Raw genomic sequence first — 21,600 nt, forward strand, 5'->3', positions numbered from 1 at the left:
ACCTGTGGATTATCCAGAACACACGGGTCACACATGTTGCTACATTTTTTTTTTTACATTAGATGTGCCAAATATGCTCTGCTCACCATCATTTTCTTAGAGTTGGCACAGATTTAATGACAGATAACTCTAGTTCTGAGCAAATAAAACCAAATGAAACTCAAAGTTAAGGCACCTGTTGAATTGCAAACTCGCATCTCTGCTTTCCAGTAGATAAAAGATTTCTCAATCGTTCATTATCATTAGATTCTGTTCACTGCATTAACAGTTAAGTGACATGGGGTTACTGACACTAATGGGGTTGCAACAAACCTTCCGACGTGTGTCTGCAAATAAGACTCTCATCCAAATGAAAAAAAAACAAACAAATCTGCTGAAGCCTCTTCTGTCTCACTGTCGTCTCTGTATTTTCCTGCCAGCCCAACAGCCGGACCTCCTGATAGGCTGCTACAAACATTACGCATCTGTGATGACGCCCGCACTGGCAGATGACAAGTGGAGGAGAAGCTGTGAGCAACAAACTACTTTTTTTTCCCTGCTTGTCTCTCTCACAGCATCCATCCCGTCCAGCTGTCAGCCTGCTGGGTGGTTCGATCCAACAGAGACAACCCACCTCTCAGCCCACAGCTGTGCGCAACGACCACTGCGGTGAACTTGTGGATTACTGGAAAGTAGAGGGGATGAGACTACCAGAGAACGAACCCCTGCTCACTCCTTATCTTCTGCTGCAGGGGGTTAAAGAGGAAATGCGCTCTCAAACCCACGGCAGACCGAAGGAAGCATCTCTAACAAACGCCAGCCAGTGGGTGTATTTGGCGATGGAAAGCCAGAACTTTACGCAAGGACCTGTTTCCATCAACTGCACGCGGTCGCCTGCCCCACCAGCAGGAACAGGAATCGCTTTACCGATGTTTATGTTTGCTGGAGGCGCCATTGGAAATTTAATTGCAATAATCGTCCTTTCGGTGTCACGACAAGAGAGGAAATCTTCCGCTTTCTTCGCGCTTGTGCGCGGTCTGGCGGTGACGGACCTGCTGGGCACCTGCCTGGCCAGCCCGCTCACCATAGCCACCTACCTGGACCCGAAAGTGTTGCAGAACCATCACATCTGCGAGTTCCACTCCTTTTTGTTGCTGTTCTTCGGTGTCGCCGGACTGAGCATCATATGCGCCATGGCAGCAGAGCGCTACTTGGCTATCTGCTGCCCCTACACCTACCAGCGCTGGGGGGTGGACGGACGCTTTGCGCAAAAGTTCCTTCTCTTCATTTACATCAGTCACATTTTGTTCTGCTGCCTCCCCATGATGGGCATGGCGGCCAGCAAGCTGCAGAAGTCGAACACCTGGTGCTTCATCGACTGGAAGACACACGAGCCTCGGGCCACCGCTTACTCCGTCCTGTACGGCGCCGTCAGCCTGCTGCTCATCCTGGGCACCATCCTGCTGAACCTGGCGGTGTGCGGAGCGCTGCTGCTGATGCGGCAGAGGACCGTGCAGCGGCCCGTCACCAGAGCCAGCGTCCGGGAGAGGTGGAGGGCTCTGTCCTCGGCCGCCGAGACGCAGATGATCGCGGTGCTGGTGATGACCTCCGCGGTGGTTCTGGCCTGTTCTGCCCCGCTGGTGGTGAGTCCAGACAGTAAACATGTCAACAGTGACTGGTTTGGATAGTTTTCTTCTTTTCCTGCACAAGTAGCTGCAGCAGCAACAGATGTTAGTGACAAGGAAGCTTTTGGTTTCATGTTTTATCTTCATGTGAACCTGTCAGGAAATAAACGGTTAAAACTGTTAAAACTGTTAAAATAACTGTTAATACTTGTATAAGAATGGTTAAAATAGAGCAATAAAAAAAGAAAAGTGTCACTTTACTTTTTTTTACTTTTACTTTTTTTTTTTTTTACTTTTCACTTTTTTTCACACTAATTATTATTTGTAAAAATACAGATTTTATGTAAAGTTTTTTTTCCCGAAGTCAACAATTTTGCTGAATAATTTTTGTGATTTAACGCAAAACATGCAAAGTAACAGCAAATTATTAAAATAAAATTACAGTTAAAACTCTTCAATAACGTTCCTTTTAACAGTGAAGTTTAATTTACTGTAAAAAGAGGAAGAAGTAAATAGAACAGCCTCTAAGATTTAGTGCATTTAAATGTACTTAGTTCCTTTCAGCCACTGATCAACAGGATGCTTTGATGTTCATTTACCTGTAACTAACATCATGTGTTATAGTTCATCATTATGAGTCACAGATTGTAGACTCTTTGTTAAAACCTGTTTTAAATGAATTCTGCATATTAGAAACACAAAACTGATTAATTCACTCTGTCCAACATCAGATAGTCCAGGATCAGTTCAACAAAAAAAAAAAACAGAATAAAATGTTGATGTGTGATAAGAATTTAAAAAAGGCTCACTTCTGAAATCAACAATTTACTAGTTATAAATATTCAGAACATTTTCCCAACACTGTTTCTCTGCATGTCGAACTGAGATGAGTGAGATTAGCTGGATTTTATGGTTCATCACATACACAGACATACAGTTATGTCTTAGCTAAAACAATATTTGTATTATTATCATTTTTCTGTTTTTTCTTTTAAGATTTATTGTCAATGTTGTCATTTCAGACCAAAAATATAAATTAAAATGACACAATTTCTGAAAAGAACATTTTTAACTGCTCACAAAATGTTGGAATGCAGAGATTCATCACTAAGGAATGAAAAGCTTTTGTCTAATTTGAGTTGGAAAGTCTTAAAAATGATTCCTGCATGTATCTGGCATCACATCTCTTTAAGCTCTTACTAACAACATGAAGATGTGTGTGTTGTACTAACTTGTTTTCCTCTTTAAGGTGCAGGTGTTTGCCAACCACTTCAAACAGAAAGACGACGAGGAGGCCTACAAGGCAGACCTGGCCGCCATCAGGATCGCCTCAGTCAACCCCATCCTGGACCCCTGGATCTACATCCTGCTCAGGAGGTCTCTGTTTCGACGGTTACTCAGTTTATCCAGGAGAAGCAGCAGCACTCGCAGCAACTCCCCTCCTCCACCGCAGAGGAATCTCTTTTTTCCTGACATCATGCGGGACAGCCACGTGTTCACCCAGCTGATGTGCAACGCAAACATCATCTCTCAGCTGCCGGCTGCTGTCAGATTCACTCCGTACGACACGGAGAGCCTCCACCAGACTTCAAACGCTGCACGCTGAGCTTGTGTTGGACGTCTTTCTCTGCTGCAAGCAGCCTCACCCGGACCACAGACTCTGTTTCAGAGCAATGGTGACGATGAATATGTGAACTCACAGCTGGACGGGAGCCACACAGCTCCTGCAGGATTATTTATCAAGTAAAATGAAGCAGCAATACTGACAAGAGAAACTACTTGACTCTGATGTCGCTCCTGAAGTGCAATAACGAGACAAGATGGAAGCTTTTTATTCTCTGTCTTTCCGTGCTATCCACCGTCTTCTCATGGCTTCTAACTCACTGCCACACTTCTTCTAACCCTTTTTTCTAATTATGTCATGAAGCTCCCTCCTCCTCCTCCTCCTGCCTCCAGACCAGTCAGTCCTACACTTTATGGGAACTAATCAGCTCCTGCAGATGCATAGACGGCTTGTGTCGTGTTCAAATGACCAGTGACACATTTTCATACTTACAGACATGACAAGAGTCTGACTTCATGCTGTTTTTAGGTCTCTTTGTGGCAGGCAGGTGATCTTTTTCAGCTGCGTTGTCTATGGAAACTCCCTGGGAGGTATTTCTGCATTATGAGAGAAACACAAAGCCAGAAAAGCACTGACCAAAATATGCTGCTGTTGCCTGTTTGTATTAAAGATTTATGTTTGCAATAAATCTGTGTGTGCTGGCTGTTATTTGGTAAACTGTGTTTGTCTTGAACTCGGGCTGCTCTGGTCTCTGTTAGTGCTGAACTCCTTTGAACCCGGTCAGTGCTTCTGTATTATGTTTGATTTTATTTATACTCAGCTGCAGTGGTTGTAACTTTTGCACAGCTCAGTTTCTTTTTTCTAACAGTGACCCTTTTCTAAACTCTGTGTTAGCGTTTTCAGCTGTGTGTGGACAGTTATGGTGAAGCAGTTAAATTCTAATCCGATTCACAATGATTCAAACCAGTAGTTATATCTGTACCGTCTGGCCGGTTTGAAATCTCTCCCTCTCCTCTGCATCGTCACCTCAGAACATCCCTGTGAATAAAACCTCTGCCAACGCTGGAGGAGCATTCGTTGAGGAGCTGTCAGCCCTGCAGGGGGACAACGGATCAGTAGACGGTTACATGCATCACAAGCAGGACGGAGACGACGACTGAGCTCCACGTGCAGGAGATCCTCGGCAGGATGTTTTTATTTATATCCATCCCTGACATTTTGCAGATGAATGTCCTCCCTTGTAAGATGATATAAAAGTTCTGTTGAGGAAACACTAGAAGGAGAAGATGATGAATTTCTGAGTGGAGATAAAAAACCAAACAGGATCAAGTCTGCATGAAAGTTCTGACAAATTTATAAAGTAATGTGTTGGCTTCCTGCACTTGACACTCATCTGAGAAATACTTGTCAATTTGTGGCCACTAGGGGGCAGAAAAACACCTGAAGCACATCATTCAAATCCTCCACATGTTCTTATGATTGTTGTAGTTAAAGTGACAGTGAAGTGCTTTAATATGAACCAGTTTAAAGTCAAATACAGTCAGATAGATGAGTGCAACGCACATTTAAAGGCTTCTTATGTAATTTGCTGCTGAAATGACTGTAAGAGTGATGAAATACTCCTGCAGGATCTTTACTGCCTCTACAGTTTACAAATAAAAAGCATTCGGTTTGTGATGAAACATAAAGAACTGCACTCAAGTGTAACGTAAGTACTTAACTTTATGCTTTCTTCTGCATCACAACGGTTCAGAGCTGATTATTGTACTTGGTGCACAACTTCAGACAACATGTACCTGCCAGTTATAGTTAGTTATACAGGAACACTGTTCAGCTTAATATGATGACAAACGCGTCTAGTTGGGGTTCCTTGCCTCCTTTCCGATGTCTGAGTTTTCATTTGCAATTCAGTTGCATTTAAATGCCTCAGATGTCCATCCATCCATCATCTATACACCACTTAATCCTCACTAGGGTCATGGGGGGCTGGAGTCTGTCCCAGCTGACTCAGGGTGAAGGCAGGTTCACCTGGACAGGTCACCAGTCTATCACAGGGCTACACTTAGAGACAGACAACCAAGCACACTCACATTCACACCTACGGACAATTTAGAATCACCAATTAACCTCAACATGTTTTTGGACTTGTGGGAGGAAGCCGGAGAACCCGGAGAGAACCCACCACTGCATGGAGAGAACATGCAGAAAGATCCTGGGTGTCCTCACCGGGACGCGAACCAGCGACCTTCTTGCTGCGAGGCGACGGTGCTAACCACTGCTCCACCTTGCAGCCCCCGCCTCAGATGTTTTCTTTTAAATTAAACTCTTAAAGATAAAATAATCCAACATTTCACAGAAAAGCTACAAAACAGAAAAATAAATAACTTTGATTTATCTTTGACCCCCTGGAGGGGCGCGACCCCTAGGTTGGGAACCACTGGACGTACTTATTGTAGCTGTAAACAAATCTAACTACATCTAAAGTGGCTAGAATGTCAGAGCTAATAATAAAACCCTTCATTATGGGAACATTCCTGCAGCAGCTTTATTACTTCCTAAGAATATTTAATTAATAATCCTTCTGCACTTGTAGAATTTACACTTGGAGTATTTTACAGTGTCGATACCTTTAACTGACAGATGAAAGAAAAGACATTCAGTAAGTTCAGGATTCCATAATGCATTTATTTCCCCCCCAACATTTAAAAATAGCATTTACTAAACATAAGCAGACAAGACTGTGCATAGCTGCACCGCTGTACAACATCTTTGTACCTTGACACCATAAATAAAAATCTATAAACATCGGTTAAGTAAAAATTTCGTCTCAAGATCCATTAAAGACACACAAAAATAATAATTATACAAGTTTTACAAAGTATTCTCCCCTTTCTCCTCTCATTGACATTTACATCCCAGTGAAAAGCTTTACGACAGAGAGCCAGCATCTAAAGCGACCGTTCTCTAAACGTTCTCCCGGCACGCTCGGTGCACAGAAACTGGAGAAGCACTCGCTGCATCTCGTCCACCTGCTAGCAAGGCCTCCGTCCTGCGATGCGTCACAAAGCTCTGCTTTTGGCAACATGAGGAAGGACACGAAGAAAGACGTGAAGAAACTAGAGTGTGGAAATGTTGGCTGCAGCAGTAGCGATGGATGAATGGTGAACACTTAGAATGTGACTGAAGGCCCTTTAAAGTTGAACCGTTAAGATCTGTTTAAGATCTGGAGACAGCTGCAGTTAAGTTCAGCAGCTTCACGTTACCGCATCCAACAAATGTGCAGAACTTTGGAACGTGAACCCTCTGAAATACAGACTACACATGGAGGTTTTAGAATAAATCAATGATGTGATCGGCTAGTGTCTTTCTGAAGTAGTTTTAGTTGGTTAGTCGGATATCGTCATAGTCAGATTGCTCCGTTGTTGATATGCTTCAAAACCGAACATAAAACATTTAGTTAATAGGGTGTCGCATTTCACGTGAGTTACTGCACGGATCTGATAAACAGCTGAAGAGTAGATTTTATTTGACTTGAAATCATTGAAAAGTAGAGATGTGCGATATTGGCTTTTTTGCCAATATTCGATATGCCGATATTCTCTAACTCTCAATTTCCGATATCAACCGATACCGACATATGTTTGTTACTGCGGCCACACTTGCTGCCCACTTCATGACGCAGTTTGACGTTATCATCATTTGCGCGCTGGCGAAATCCAGGCATTACTTTATCGAAAAAAAAACAATAACGATATTGACAGATATTACATTTTTATGCCAATATCGGACATCCCTATTAAAAAGCATTTGTTGTATCCATGGTGACGGTTTCCCTCTTGATATTTACAAAACTCGTTTCCCAAGAGGCAACAATATGAAAATGTTCCACATTATCGAGGCGCCACATGCTGCTGGTTTAAATGAAAGAACGAACCTGGTAAAAAAAAGTGGAAATGTACATGATTTACAGTTGAAGTGATGCGTGTGCGCCTCCGTGACTGACTGCAGGAGATTCGGAATACTTTAGGTAATCACGAAACAGTCTTTTAGAGATCCGAGTATTCATACAACCGAAGCACAAACTAGGACGACGCTGTGGTGACGTAATAAATACGTTTGCTGTCGCCTGATGAATTCCATTCGTCTTTAAGCTCTGTTTTGGTCTCCACCACCTCGTTGGAAATAACTGGCTCTTTAGCTACTGAATGCTCTCCAGTGCGACTGGTGTTGGGAAGATAGCGTACGGTGTTCATCACAGGTGCTTTAAGCTGAAGGGAACACACTTAAAGATCCAGGCAGCCGTGAAACCAGTCAGCCCCGTAGCGCTGCACAGTTCTGTGCTGTCATTTCATGCGATGATATTTTGAGGTTTTCACGATGGTTACGAAACTAAAATATTCCAGTAGAGAAACGCAACTTCCGTGAAACTTTAATCGATGCTGGTGTTGAGTCAAAGAGGTTCTGATCCGTGTCCTTTGTTAGTTCAGAGGCTGCAGTTTGTGGCGTTGTTAAAGATTCAGTTCGATGCAGCCTCAATGCCAACAACAATCAACCAAATCTAACTTAAAACAGGCATTTGAGGAAGGTAGTAATTGTTCCAGAGCTGCTAAAAACTCAATATACCACACAGGAGTTTTACCATCTTTTCCTACAACCTGTCATTCGTCAGCAGTAGTTTTCCCCATGAATCCATAAAGAGGTTTGTCTCTGGGAGGCCCCGCTGAGCCCTCAGAGCTCTCTGCAGATTATTTTGGGGGGTTTTTCTTCAGACTAAATACTATGACAGTGTTTAAAGTGTCAAAAAAGTACATAAAAAGGCATATTATTAACCACAGTATCCCCTAACCCCAATCTACAAGAGACTACAGCTGAAAAAAAAAACAAAAAAAAGAAGAAGCTCACAGGCTACGACTCGCACTTGACGCCGAAGCATCTGAGCCACGAAGAAAGCAGATAAGAGACTTTATATTGCTGTAGTGACACGATGAGTGCATCAGTCAGCGCAAGCTATCCCGCAAAGGAGAAACACGAGCGGCCGATGTTTCCTACGTTAAATAGTTCCTCGAGCAGTAAAAACCATTTTTAAAAATACAAATGATGATTGATTATCAATTCTGCAGACATTGCAATCAATAATGATGATAATGAAGTCCACCTGAAATTAAAGTTGAATCTTTAATTGCACAAACCAAACCTGGGATTTCATGCACGTCTCATTCTCAAATCAAGTCCGTCCGGTGACTCTCCGGCACCAACAACGCCGGTTGGCCAGACGGTCACAATCTGCATTTAAAGGTGTTTCATGATGTGCAAACTTGACGCAAGCCTCTGTTTTAAAATAAAATAAAATAAAACAGAAACATGACACAGCAGCTTTGGTTCAGGCGGGAAAAAAAAAAGTCACCTGACAGGAGAGAAGACCTCACTCTGCCTGAGAAGCTTCACAGATCAATAAATACCGACAATCAATTAAAAAAAAACAAATCTATGCATTATTTTAAATCAACTCATTACCTCCAAACTATGATGACAAAATAAGTAAACGTAACATCTCTATTGCATCTTACATGGTTAGACTGGCTAAACAAGGTGAAACAAAGGGCATCTCTACAGTATCGTCAGGATGCTTTGTTTTGGTGATTCTAACTTTATGCTAACTTTTTACATTTAGACCTCAAGTTGAAACTTTTCGGTTTCATTGGTGAAAAGGGCAGATTTTTAAGAGGTCATTGACCTCTCCGGATAACAGAGCCGGTCTCGCTCTTGGACGCTTTGTGTGGGTTTTTTTTTTTCTATCAATGGCAGTTAGGAACACTTGCTGACTTTAACTTTACTGATCTGCGTGTGCAAAACGTTTATGAGCCTCAGCTTGTTGCAGACAAAGTGAACAGATTTGGGCATTTTTCTTCATTGGGAACTTGCATTTTTTTGAACTACCTTGTAAAGTGAGTGCAGAAATCGAGCTACAGCAGTCTAATTCATATCTACAGCGGCATCTTGAGTCTACAGCCTACAGCCATGCAAGCGCTTCTGTGAGGATCCACTTCGGTAGCAGTACTTTGAGCTAAGTGCTAATGTTAGCATGCTAGTGTGTTCCACAATGACGGTGCCAACATGCTGAGGGTTGTCTGGTACGATTACCATATTCCCCATGTTAGCGTATCATGTTAGCATGCTAGCTTTTGCTAATTAGCACTTAAGGAAGAACAGCTGAAGGTGTTTCATAGGTAGTCGCAAACCAAAGCATTGGATGAATGAAAATTTTGACACGATGATGGCACTTGATGAAAAGTCAGAGACAAGAATGTGTGCACCAGATTTTCAGGCAATCCATCCATTGAGATGTTTCAGTCTGGTCCAAAACAGTGACGTCTGTAGAATCATGGTGCCAGCACAGCTAAAAACATCTCTGATCAAATCTACAAAACCACAACTTTCCCAACAAGTGCCATCGACCTCAAGATGTTTTCACTCAGAACAGTCTGAGCAGTTTGTTCGTCCTCACAATAGAAGTGTCCCATGAAGAAAAATGACCATCGTAAACATGAAATGCCCCAAACCAAAAATATAAAGACCTTCTGTTTCACTCAGCTTGTTACACGAGGCAACACGACGTCTCCTGACTCGGTGCAAGTTACCGTTCACAGTAAATGGCTACAGATGACATGCTTTCTTTTCAAAGTGAACAAAACAACCCAAAACTAAATATGGCTGGTTGTGAAAACAAAACTCTTAACATTTCCAGACAGTCACAAAAAATAGATCATTTTTCAACTACCTGCCACAACGTCTTCCTGCTGCTGTGGCACATCTACGTGTCTGAACATCATGGCTTCAACCGTCACCAACATGTCTGAAAATGGCTGATTAAAGTTTTGTTTTCTCTCACACCATCCCGTACAGTCGGTACCGAAGTAATAAATAAGCGATGACCTACAGCAAAGCTGTCTGAAAATGAAGTTTAGACAGGGAGTGGCATGGGAGAGGTCACATCTCTGGCCCTCTATGACCGACACATCTCATTCTTACTATCCAGAACAAACAGCACTTGCCTTCAGTCTCGAGTTTGGAGCAGGCGGTGAAGACCCGCTGCTGGGAGGGCGGCTACACACAGTAATGTCTATGACAGCTACCCAGGACGAGGACACACTCCTCCTTTACACAACGTACTGGTGGTTGCTGCTGTAGTTCGTCGTGTAGGCCTGCCGGCTGTACTGGAAGTGGTCGGTCAGCACGTTGTTCCAGCTGTGCTGCTGCTGCTCTGAGCCGTGAGAGAAAGGCACTGACCCGTTGCTCTGGAGCTTCTCCAGCGCCGGGTTGTCAAAGGACATCAGGTCCTGCTTGGCGCTCGGCAACAGCTTCTTCTCCTTGTTTGCATCATACTTGGCCTGATGGCAGAGGAGAAGGACAAATAGACTTTAAATGACCTGGTGTCATAAATGTTGGCAGTCTTGGTGCTCCACTGAGCCTGAATAGTTTGGGTGGGTTTAATGTTCCCCAAGTGGATAAATAATGTAATAATTTACATTTAACTCAATGAAAGGCAGCTATAGGTCTGATGGAGGGTGACTGATACAGACGGGTGGAGATGAAGCAGTTTACTGATCACGAAAATAAGCAGGAGTGTGAATGGAACAAGACACAGCCATGTAGACTAAGTATGGAGGAAAAGGTCCGTTAAGACGAATGTTTACAGTTAAAATACATTTTTAAATACTTCTGCACTTAACTTCAGGTAAAGAAACGGCTGTTAAATGCTGACTGAGCTCCTCACATTCATGTTGGTGCTCAGCACAATATGCAAATAAAAGAAACCTTTCATCTGGAGGAACAACAGAGGACTTGTGATTCATTTCTTTACCATCTCTCTCCATTCTTCTTCCAAATGTGCACACAGCTCGTTTTTTTCCTCTCAGCTGACCTTCGAGGGAATCTGTAGCTACCATCCTGTGCTCAGCCAGACTCACCTTGTTGTAGAGGAAGACTCCAACAATGGCCGTCATCATACCCATGACGTTAGTGAGGGTGACCGGGTTGCGCAGCATTAACAGCGAGATGCTGATGACCATGATCCTCTTGGTGGCGTTGGCCACGGCGTAGCTGAGAGGGCTGACGAGGTTGAGCACGCTGAAGGCGATGACGTTCTGGGCAAAATTGCAGAAGCCGCTGATGAGCAGGAGGACGAAGGTGCCGGACCATCCTGAGACGTCCGACTGAAAGCAAAGAGGTGACATCGTTTAGGGCCGTATAACGAGCCAGACGCTGCTGAACAGCTGGTGTAAATGTTAAACTGTACTAAAGAGCCGTCACTGCTTCTCACCAGGTCTCCGTTCACAAGAAACACTGAGAGGTCGACGAGAACCCAAGTGGGCAGCATGAAGATCACAGCGTTAAAGCCGAGGATGTTGAGCAGCCTCAGGTGATGAACTCTTGTGTCTCGCAACACCTTTAGAAGAAAAAAAAAAAGATCATTTCATTTCATGACAAAGTAGACGTAAAGGTTTTTGGGGGTATTTTTGCGTCTAAAAACTTTCTGTTGTTCCCCACATGCTTAACGAGCAGAATCAAATCAAAGACAGCAAGTATTTTGGCCCCAAAAAGGAACTATTTTGGCTAAAACAGCATTTAACATGTGGATCAGGGCAAGAGTCAACTTCAGCTGTTCTTCTAACACAGCAACTGACTTAGTTTCCTTTCTTCTAATGTGACATGTGTGTAATGTGAGTTATATTTCCTCATGTTTTCTGTTGACATTTGCGCTCAAAACCTAATCAATTGTCGGGTTGCACGAACAGCAAGAAAGTGGCGCTTGTGTCAAACGCCAGGGGAAACCCTCGCAGCGCCCAGCACTGATTTCCAGTTCTGTTCATTCATTTTGACGTTATCCAGAGAAATGGCTTCGTCTTAATCAGGCCACGAGACGGACAGGATCACGAATCCCAACGTGATGAGAATTTACCTTTTTGGAGAAAATGTTCTGCAGAGAGAAGCAGAGAGTGGCGGCCAGAGCGCTGATTAGTCCCGAAACATCAAAGGACAGCTCAGTCACCGTGGCCAGCAGCACTCCGCCGATGATGGGGATGAGCGATACGTAGACCTGCAACAGGGAGCACACGGAGACAGAAGGCAGAGTCAGCAGGAACAAACACAAACAGCGCTTTTATCGAAGGCAGTTAATTAGTCAATACCGCTTCCTGCTGCTGGCAGTGCTTCCCCATCTGCAGCCCAGCACAGAGTCAGACATTAGCAAGAGATGCGGGGCTCATTGATTACTCTACTGCTCAACTGATTAAAAAAACAAAACAATCAGCAGCTGTCTTGACTATTAATTAATTGTTTAAGTACTTTTTTAAGCAAACAATCCCTAATTTAAGCCACTGCTCTCGCTGTTCTCTGTTTAAAATCATAGCCAACTGGACATCTTTGTGTGCTGGACACTGCTGTTGTTTTTTTAACTGGCTTTTTCACTTGTGGCAGAAATTAAAGCACCTCTTCAGTTCAACTCGTCACATGTATTAAACAGAGTAATTATCAGAATATTGAAAGCAGCATTGTGAGTGTAGCAGGTAGTGATTAGTTCTTTGTGAAGCTGTTTTATTTTGCGTTACAGAGTGGAGTGTTTTCTGCTTCACCTTGTTTTACACGAGAAGCTGTGAGAGCGTCCTGCTGCAGCTGATCATGAAACGATCCTGTTTATGTATAAATGCATCAGTCTTTTGAGATGCTGTATAGAAAATCTGCTCTGAAGGTAAGAAAGTAGACAGTTTTGATCCCCACAACACATCTTCTACCATTTCACAGATCAAACTACTGATGATGAATGAAATGCGTCATTGATAAAGCAAGTCGTGGCTGCAGCCTCATCATCATTCTGCATTGTTCAGCTCTTCATAGAAAATGTGAGTTGACAGTTCCTACACTGCATCAAACCTGAACACAACCAGGTTTTTTTTTGCTCCTAACAAAAAGCAGAAACCCTCGAAAAAAAACCTCGACACAGCTGCACCGAAGAGTTGTAAATCTACACAAAACATGTTAATGCACAGCTCCATCAGTGCATTAGAGGGCGCAGCTCGACCTCATCATCTTTGTGTTTTGGTCCACAGATTCGGCATCACGGCCTGAAACAAACATCTACAGATGAGCGACTCTTTTGCATATTGGATGATGGGAAACTACGCCGACTTGCATTTGTTATGAAACCCACTTGTGTGCCCACTCCTCCCCTCAACCAACCGCTCAGTTTGAAACTGAGAAAACACAACCCTGACTACCAAGTGCTCGTTTACTGTCATCAGACTCTGTTTTATTGTTCAAGTTAGTTGTCTTGTATGTGCAAAAAGCTCTGAAAGGTGAGCACCTGAACAACACAGATGAGACATAGAGGGGAAAAAAAAAACAGGTTGGTCAACAGAAATTGGAACCAAATATCAAAAATAGGAGTAATAATTGTAAACCTAGTTGTGCCTGTAGGAGCAACACACCTCTGGTCCTTTTAACCATCCATCCATCATCTATACACCACTTAATCCTCACTAGGGTCATGGGGGGCTGGAGTCTATCCTAGCTGACTCAGGGTGAAGGCAGGTTCACCTGGACAGGTAACCAGTCTATCACAGGGCTACACTTAGAGACAGACAACCAAGCATTCACACCTACGGACAATTTAGAATCACCAATTAACCTCAACATGTTTCTGGACTGTAGGAGGAAGCCGGAGAACCCGGACAGAACCCACACTACAACATGCAAACTTGCAGAAAAATCCTGGGTATCCTCACCGGGACGCGAACCAGCGACCTTCTTAACCACTGAGCCACCTTGCAGCCCCTCCTCTTCCCCACCTCTTTTAATTTGCTGATTCATAATTAAACAGCGTCTCAACAGGATGCGCTACAAGGAAGCAGCTCCTGGAAGCAACTTGTTCAACATACTCAAGTTATAAAGTTAACGAGATTATCTCTGGTCCTCCTCCCTTATCCTGAAGGCCTGCACCGAAGAGGAAAAGCTGGAGACGTAAATGCATTTATTGAGTCAAATACACCCAGTTTTATGTAAGAGTTGCATAGTGTCCGGTTTATTGGGTTCACCTGTGCAGGTTTTGGCTCCAAGGACATACTAAGTGTAAATACGGAGGAAAATACATTTGAAAAACCTTAGATACGACGTAGGCCTTTAACTTAATAGTAAACATAAAACTGCAATAAAACATTTAATAAGTTCTGTAAAGACAAACGTTATGGAGGAGCTGCTGTAGCGGACTGCATTAGATTGTACTGGTGTATCTGGGAAATTGCCCACTGAGGTGGACTAATCCGAGTTATACAGTAATAATGTGACAAAGCGCTTATTCAGTTAATCAGATGTTCACTTGAGCTTTCTCAGGACAGCACAGCGTAGCCTGCTGCTGCTCAAACAGGATCCCTCAGCAACAGCCCCTACGTTCCCAGCCCCATCCTATCTGAACTGTAAAGCAAACATGACACGCTGACGTTAGACTCACAAGTCTCCGCATTCAGGAAGGTGAGAAAACATTGAGTGTAAAACGTTCTGCCATCAGGATGGGAAATTAAGCTGCATTCCTGGCAGGTCAGACATTGTGTATTTTAGTTGCCAAGGTCCCAATAAAGGCTTTTTTTGGTATCAAACACTGGTTCTTTAATACAAGTGGAGGTGGATAGAGAGTCCACGTTTCATAGCACAGTCTAAAGTCAAAGGGTGTCATATGACGAAGGTTTTTCTTGTGTGTGTGATTATATCTGAGGAGCTGGGATAAGAGGGATAAGAGCTCTTTGTCTGGAATATTGATGGAAGAAGTTTTGTTCTTGTTAATGTTTTACAAACGTGTCACTGCTGCATTCTTGTGCTCTGTGAGTCACTGTGGGCTGGGCACCTACGTACCTGCACGACACAATAACCAGGTAGTTAAGTAAATGTGACGAGCAGCCACAAAGGAGGCACAAATGTCCTGCTTGATTTATACTTTGTCACATCCAGTTTAGTGTTTTTGTTTTAGTTCAGCCACATTACAACAACTAGAGCCCAAAAAAAGAGTCAGAGATAATTCTAGTGCAGAAGAGACATTTGCATTAGATTGAATTTTAAGGCAAAAACTAGTCACTGCTTTCAGCTACTTGATTAAAAATACTTGTTGGTTTCTCTGATGGAGTGACAGTCTGAATAGAAGACATCCCCATGTGCTCTGGGAAATTGTGATGGATGGATGGATGTCTGTCTATTGTGTCACATTTTGTAGACAAAACAATCGATTCGTGGAGAGATTAAGTGGCAGGACAGTGACAGTAATGTGTTGTTGTTAGTGCTGGATAATTCAATAACATAATCTCAGCATGATCAGCTTTGATGGCGCTGTGTGACAAATTTATGTTCTCCTGTTTGGGATTAAAAGTTTTGTTTCAGGCATAAAGAAGTCGCCTGATGTGAGGTTGTCAGACTCTAAGAAATAATTACATCTGCTAAAGTTGAGCTGCAGGTTCGTCTTCATTTCTCTATGCTAATGGACTTAAATTAAAGAAAGAGTTTGTGCACATAACACTGCAACTCCCAGTCACCAAGTGGAAAATGAGTCTAGTTCTCATGTAACTGTGTCACCTGATCTGGAAGTTCAGCCACCTGTGCAGAGCGTGCATAAAAAAAAAAACAAGCGTGCATACACAAAAACCCACCTGTCTCATATAAAATAAAAAGCAGCGGGTTAATATGGGGGGTTATCAGGTGCATGTGGCCGACCGATGAAATAAAAATGTAGGTTTCCCTCTCTGACCTCCACAGAACGTCTCATCCACTTCAGGGACAAAAGCCCCTGCAGAAGGCCGTAATATGAGAAGCAGGACAGGCGCAGCGCTGTGCCACATCACCACTGCCGGGTCTCAGACACAGGCTGAAACAGAGCGGGCCTTGTGCTGTGTTTGCCGACTCACCTTTGTGGTTTGCTTCTCCCTCATGATGATTCTTGATAGCAGCACAACCCATATTGGCATCGTGGCTTTGACTGTGGAAAAAAAAAAAAAAGGTACAAAAGGATAAATGTCACTTTGTTTTCTTCAACAACAAACATGAAAAAAGCAACTAACAGCAGCAGCAGCAGCAGGTTGAGAATAAAAGGTTGGACTATAAAATGCTGCTACATCACAGCTGGGCCCACGCTGCTGTCAAACACTGTAAACGTGTCACTCAGGGATTCACATGCTGTCGTGTTGCTTCGTTTACAAACGTGGTTGTAGGTTTATCCCGATGTGTGCCACCGGTGTTACTCAACAGTGGTGGTGCACTAATAATTACAAAAGACTTAAAATGATCAACACATAGCTTCAGACATCAAAACTGTCGAAACTAGATTTGGTGCTGCTGAAGCACAACAAGGGCTGCAAGGTTGGTGGTTAGCACTGTTGCCTCGCAGCTAGAAGGTCGCTGGTTCACGTCCCGGTGAGGACATTCTGCGTGGAGTTTGCATGTTCTCCCCGTGCAGTGTGGGTTCTCTCCGGGTTCTCCTCCACAAGGTCCAAAAACATGTTGAGGTTAATTGGTGATTCTAAATTGTCCGTAGGTGTGAATGTGAGTGTGCTTGGTTGTCTGTCTCTAAGTGTAGCCCTGTGATAGACTGGTTACCTGTCCAGGTGAACCTGCCTTCACCCTGAGTCAGCTGGGATAGACTCCAGCCCCTCATGACCCTAGTGAGGATTAAGTGGTGTATAGATGATGGATGGATGGATGAAGCACAACAACAGAAGCGACGCACTTGGAAACTTTAACAACGGTGGCATGGCTGCTGTCACTTTTAAATTATGGCCACTAAGGGTCTTTGCAATGCCTAAGAGGAGAAAAAGTTTCATTTAGTGTTTAGTGTCTTCTATTTGAAGCTATGGCACATCCCTAGACGTGAGAAGGGACTTTCTATACACAGGTTTTACTAAAAGCTCACTTGCTGGTTCATTAGGTCCATCTCACTAAACCTAATGCTGCAAACTCCCAAAGCTTTTAATGTTTATCGCTGTGATCACTTTGGAGGCTTTATGGTGCTGTTGAACTTGAAGTTAATGACAAACACCTCTCGCCATAATGTGAAGCACTTCATCAGCACCGAGACCTGCACCGTCCTAAATAACCATGACGTCAAATTAACGCCTCTCTAAAACAACTTGAGCGCTACAACCTGTGTGAAGCTTGGATTTAGTGCAGGACTGTTGTATTAGAAGGCAACTAGGTGTGAATCTTCAGGCTGTCTGAGCTAACTGTACAGGTGTTTGTCTGTTCAGCTTTAGTTTGCCAATTAAAGAGAGCTGATGGAGACTTTAATGCACGATCACAAAGGGAAGCAGCTGTAACGGAAGTCTTAACATGAGAAAAGTACGCTTGATTTCAAGCTAACTTCCTGGATTTGAGGTGAATTATCGGATTTAATGAGCTTTCAGTTTACATAGCTACACCTAGTTTAAGCCAACAGCTTTGCAATGAATCATAGCACTTCCTAAACGTGCTCAAAACACAGCTGGGGATTATCGAGGTGACTCAGGGGAGGTCGAACTGCAAAAGACGTGTTGTTCAGTTACTTATATTTTAAGGCACGACGGGATATTTCAGATTATTGTGATGTTCTGCATTATGTCATGTTGACTCGTGTGCAGCGTGGAAAGAATGGTTGCTGATAGGGATCATAATAAATTACAAATTAAGACAATAAAATCTAACACAGTTCATACAGTAACACAGTAAACAATGGTTATTACATTTACTGATTCTTCTTAAAAATGAAAACTACAAATATGTTGATTCAACCTGTTGGAGGCGGTGTATTGTAATATACTGATGAGTGTTTCATGTATGAGGTTTATCCTTACTGTTTTAAATTAGATAGACATAAACACTAGAAAGCTGAGCAAACACCTCTTTACTTCTGTTTCAAGAGAAAAGGAAAGAGATTAGGTTGAATTAAGAAGTACTCAAGTCCTGTACATTTATCAGGCAAATTACTTTATCCTTGTACATTTCTGTGGGGAATGTTGTACTTACAGTTACACATTTATCTGCTAGCTGTATTTGCAATAGATTAGCAACAACTAATCAATTATTGGTCTACTATTGGGTTGATTGCAATTTCATTTTTGTCTTGCTCCTCTATGATGATAAACTGGTTATCTTTGGGTTGTTGACAAAACAATTTGTGGACCTCATCTTGGGCTTTGGCAGCACTGATTGACATTTTTCCCCATTTTCTGTCATTTTATAGACCAAACAACTAATGGATTAATTTACTGATTCAGATTGGTAACAAGACACACGCTCTGAATGACAAATCAATAATGATGTTTTATTATAGTTCAGTTCTGGTAGATTAATCGTAGCAACTGGACTTGCTTGAGTTCCTTGAAGACGTTCCACGTCTCATCCAAGAGGCTTCATCGGTTCTGACTGACTAGTTGGGAGTTCCACATACTGATATCCTAAAGGAGCCATTAACACCTGAGTTTTAATTGGGGGTTTGTTGCTCCTCCTCCTCGTTATGTGGGTCGTTAGTGCTCCTCCTGCCACAATGGGGTTCCTTAGGGTGTTTTGTGGCTAGGTGTGGATGTGGTTTCATCTTCCTGGGGAGAGATCTTAGGACTGAATCATAAACAGGTGAGAGATGATGCCTCAGACCTCCACCTCTGCTGAGGGATGGTCTTTCCAGTTTGACATAGATGACTTCTTTCACCCCTCTCTCAAATGGCTCCTTTGGGATATGTGGAACTCCCAACTAGTCAGTCAGAACCGATGAAGCCTCTTGGATGAGAGGTGGAACATCTTCAAGAAACTCCAGTTGCTGCGATTAATCTACCAGAATAACCACGACCTGGATGACTGAGAATCTTCAGACATTGTAGTTCAATGCATTAATGAGCACTACAATTAGTAAAATCACTCTATCAGTTACTGAAATGTTGTGTAAATATTAGTATTTTTTTATTTTTTATTTTTAAATGGCCCATTCTGCATAGTGGCTTGTTCTGCTGTGATGCTGGTAGTTCTCCTTGACTCACATGCTGACTGCTGGGCTTCTATCTGGGACTCTTCCTACACTGTTGTGCTCTTACTTCCATTATAACTTTGACTAAAGGAGGACATGTAGCACGTGTTATTAAATTCCTCTGCAGATAACCGTGTAATATAACCACATGATGGAGCAAAATCACCTCCACGAGGAGCTGTGATGTGATTTTATCCGGCGGTGTGAGATCAAAGTTGGAGCGGCTTCAGTAATGGACCCTCCCCCCTGACGGAGGACTCATTAAGTTGGCTAGCTAGCTAACAGCAGCCGCTTACTTGTTCCTAACAGGAGCCTGAAGCGGACCAATTATTGTAGTTAAAACACTCACGGTGAGATATTTAGCTGCGTGAAAGCACGTTTGTCCCCGACCTCCTGGACGCCAAAGCCAGCCGGGGCCCAGCAGCGAGTTAAATGTCCGTGCCGCCAGTTGTCCAGCGTTAGCCGCCAAGCTAACACCAGCTGACGGTGCGGACACATCATCAAGTTGCCCCGGCTGACAGGCTCCAGGTGGCGGCCACATTCACACGGAGCCGCTGTACTCACCGGTGTGCGCGTACGAAACAGGCACTTTCCATATGCTGAAGTGAGCCGACACGGAGGCGAAGTATTTCCCGAAAGCTAGCGGCAGGATGTACCAGCGGTAGTACCTGCTCGGCAGTTCTGTTTTGGGGACTCCCCAAGCCCGCAGCAGCGGCGGGAGGAAGACGACGATGGAGATGATATGGAACAGAGAGACCGTGACCGGGTACGGGAATCCATTCAGGATGATTTTGTTGACGATGTTGCCCCCCGAGCTGACCGTGTACCAGCACACGCACAGTGAAACTATCCGGATCCCTTCCCTGACCGGGGTCCGCTCCACCGCAGCCATCTTCCAGCGCGGAGTGACGAGTCACCGGTGGAGTGTGTGTGTGTGTGTGTCTGCGCCGGGGGAGGGCAGCGCTGCTCCGCCGTCAAGCTCCGCGCGCTGAGGCCGGAGAAGCGCTTCCACGCTCGGCCTTCAGCATAAAACACACGCAGAGCATCTGCTGCGAGCCGCATCCAAAATGGCAGATATTGTAGTCCCACTTAAAAACTCTAAAATCTACCATTTTAAAACGTAACTGAAATAAATAAATCCACAGTACGACTTTGAAATAAGCAAGAAATACACGAGAAGCTCCCCAGTAGACAGAAACCTTCTGGGAACGTTACCTGAAGGTTTACTGTGCAGGAGAATCCCTATCCTGAACATAAAATAAAAAAATATAGAGAGTTAAAACCCAGTAAATAGTATTAAATTATTATTATTACTATTATTAATAATAATAATAACAACAACTATAAGATAATTAAGTATTAAATAACTGCTGGTGTTAAATATATAGCCATTAAAATGTAAAATAATCAAATAAGAAACCTTCTGGGAACGTTACCTGAAGGTTTGCTGTGCAGGAGAGTCCCTATCCTGAACATAAAATAATTGTTAAAAAAATATAGAGAGTTAAAACCCAATATTAAATAATTAAGTATAATATAAAATAGTTATTAAGTATTAAATAACTGCTGGTGTTACATATATAGCCATTAAAACGTAAAATAATCAGACACATTCTAAAAACTGTCATTTCAACTGGCTTCTTTTCACAATGTGTAAAACATCTTTTTTTTTTTCCATCCCAGCTCTTTTACCTAAAATGTGCACTCTCCAATGTCTGTTCTACACCATTTACCAAATGACGGTTTGATTTCACAATATGCCACTTCTCATCACAAAGTCTGCCCATCAAGAAAGACAAGGATGGAGTCACTCGTGCAGTGAGATGATCTAAAATGGAAATGTAGCACTTTAACCTGAAATTTAAAACACTTGTTCATACTTATGGACCCGTATCTTCCAATAAAATGATTCAAAATGTCATAATTTAGGGGGGAAATTTAGAACAGACTGTATGTGGCCCTGCAACCAACAACATATTTATTATAGGGTAAGTGATTAGTCTTAGTGCTCCTTTTGTCTAACACCTAGTTGAAAACCTATTAGTCACAAGAGGCAAAGAAAAGCAGCAAATATTCAGAACTGAGAAGTTGCAACTAGGATGCATTTTGGCGTTTTTGCCAGAAAATGACAATTATTACAGAGTTGCCTGTATTTCTGTTGAATTTTTTTTTGATTAATCGAATAACAGGAGAAATAGCATCCAAGAGAGCACTGGGAATTGTTTGGTTTTGTCATTAGCCTGGAAACGCTGTTTCCTCAAAGTTCTCTGTATCCTGGGAATTAATCAAAATTCAGCTGAACGTGAGACACATGCAGAGCCAGCACAGATCCTGCACTGTGGGGATTTGTTTGTCAGTAAGATTAATGTGAGTAACTGAAGACAATCAGTTAAAAAAATAAATAAATA

At 43.0% G+C, this 21,600-nt stretch overlaps 2 protein-coding genes across 4 annotated transcripts; one reads left to right on the forward strand and one right to left on the reverse strand.

Annotated features, from left to right (window-relative positions):
* Window positions 1-572: 572 nt before the first annotated feature.
* LOC103355540 (prostaglandin E2 receptor EP4 subtype-like) lies at window positions 573-3,856 on the forward strand. Of its 2 annotated transcripts, none has more exons than XM_008279375.1 (2): window positions 573-1,622; window positions 2,854-3,856. In XM_008279375.1, the coding sequence occupies exons 1-2, from the start codon at window positions 681-683 to the stop codon at window positions 3,208-3,210; spliced, it is 1,299 nt and encodes a 432-aa protein (XP_008277597.1). In that variant the 5' UTR covers window positions 573-680; the 3' UTR covers window positions 3,211-3,856. The 2 variants fall into 2 exon arrangements, with proteins under 2 accessions (XP_008277597.1, XP_008277598.1); XM_008279376.1 differs by having other exon boundaries at window positions 2,860-3,856.
* Window positions 3,857-5,832: 1,976 nt separating this feature from the next.
* slc35e1 (solute carrier family 35 member E1) lies at window positions 5,833-20,094 on the reverse strand. Of its 2 annotated transcripts, XM_008279378.1 has the most exons (6): window positions 19,757-20,094; window positions 16,110-16,180; window positions 12,128-12,265; window positions 11,489-11,614; window positions 11,136-11,381; window positions 5,833-10,556 (listed from the first exon to the last, which is right to left on the reverse strand). In XM_008279378.1, exons 1-6 carry the CDS (start codon window positions 20,082-20,084, stop codon window positions 10,326-10,328), a joined length of 1,140 nt encoding a protein of 379 aa, XP_008277600.1. In that variant the 5' UTR covers window positions 20,085-20,094; the 3' UTR covers window positions 5,833-10,325. The 2 variants fall into 2 exon arrangements, with proteins under 2 accessions (XP_008277600.1, XP_008277599.1); XM_008279377.1 differs by lacking the exon at window positions 5,833-10,556 and having other exon boundaries at window positions 10,734-11,381.
* Window positions 20,095-21,600: the final 1,506 nt, after the last annotated feature.

This window comes from Stegastes partitus, unplaced genomic scaffold (genome assembly GCF_000690725.1).
Source record: "Stegastes partitus isolate 25-593 unplaced genomic scaffold, Stegastes_partitus-1.0.2 Scaffold157, whole genome shotgun sequence".
NCBI classification, from domain to species: Eukaryota; Metazoa; Chordata; class Actinopteri; family Pomacentridae; genus Stegastes; species Stegastes partitus.

Bases quoted from the DNA above. Each gene is read 5' to 3' on its own strand.
- LOC103355540 (XM_008279375.1), top strand. From the start codon at position 681: ATGAGACTACCAGAGAACGAACCCCTGCTCACTCCTTATCTTCTGCTG. The intron at 1,623-2,853 runs GTGAGTCCAGAC...TTCCTCTTTAAG, and splicing joins CCTGTTCTGCCCCGCTGGTG to GTGCAGGTGTTTGCCAACCA.
- slc35e1 (XM_008279377.1), bottom strand. From the start codon at position 20,084: ATGGCTGCGGTGGAGCGGACCCCGGTCAGGGAAGGGATCCGGATAGTT. The intron at 16,181-19,756 runs GTGAGTACAGCG...TTTTTTCCACAG, and splicing joins TGTTTCGTACGCGCACACCG to TCAAAGCCACGATGCCAATA. The intron at 11,382-11,488 runs GTGAGAAGCAGT...CTTTGCTTTCAG, and splicing joins TTCTTGTGAACGGAGACCTG to TCGGACGTCTCAGGATGGTC.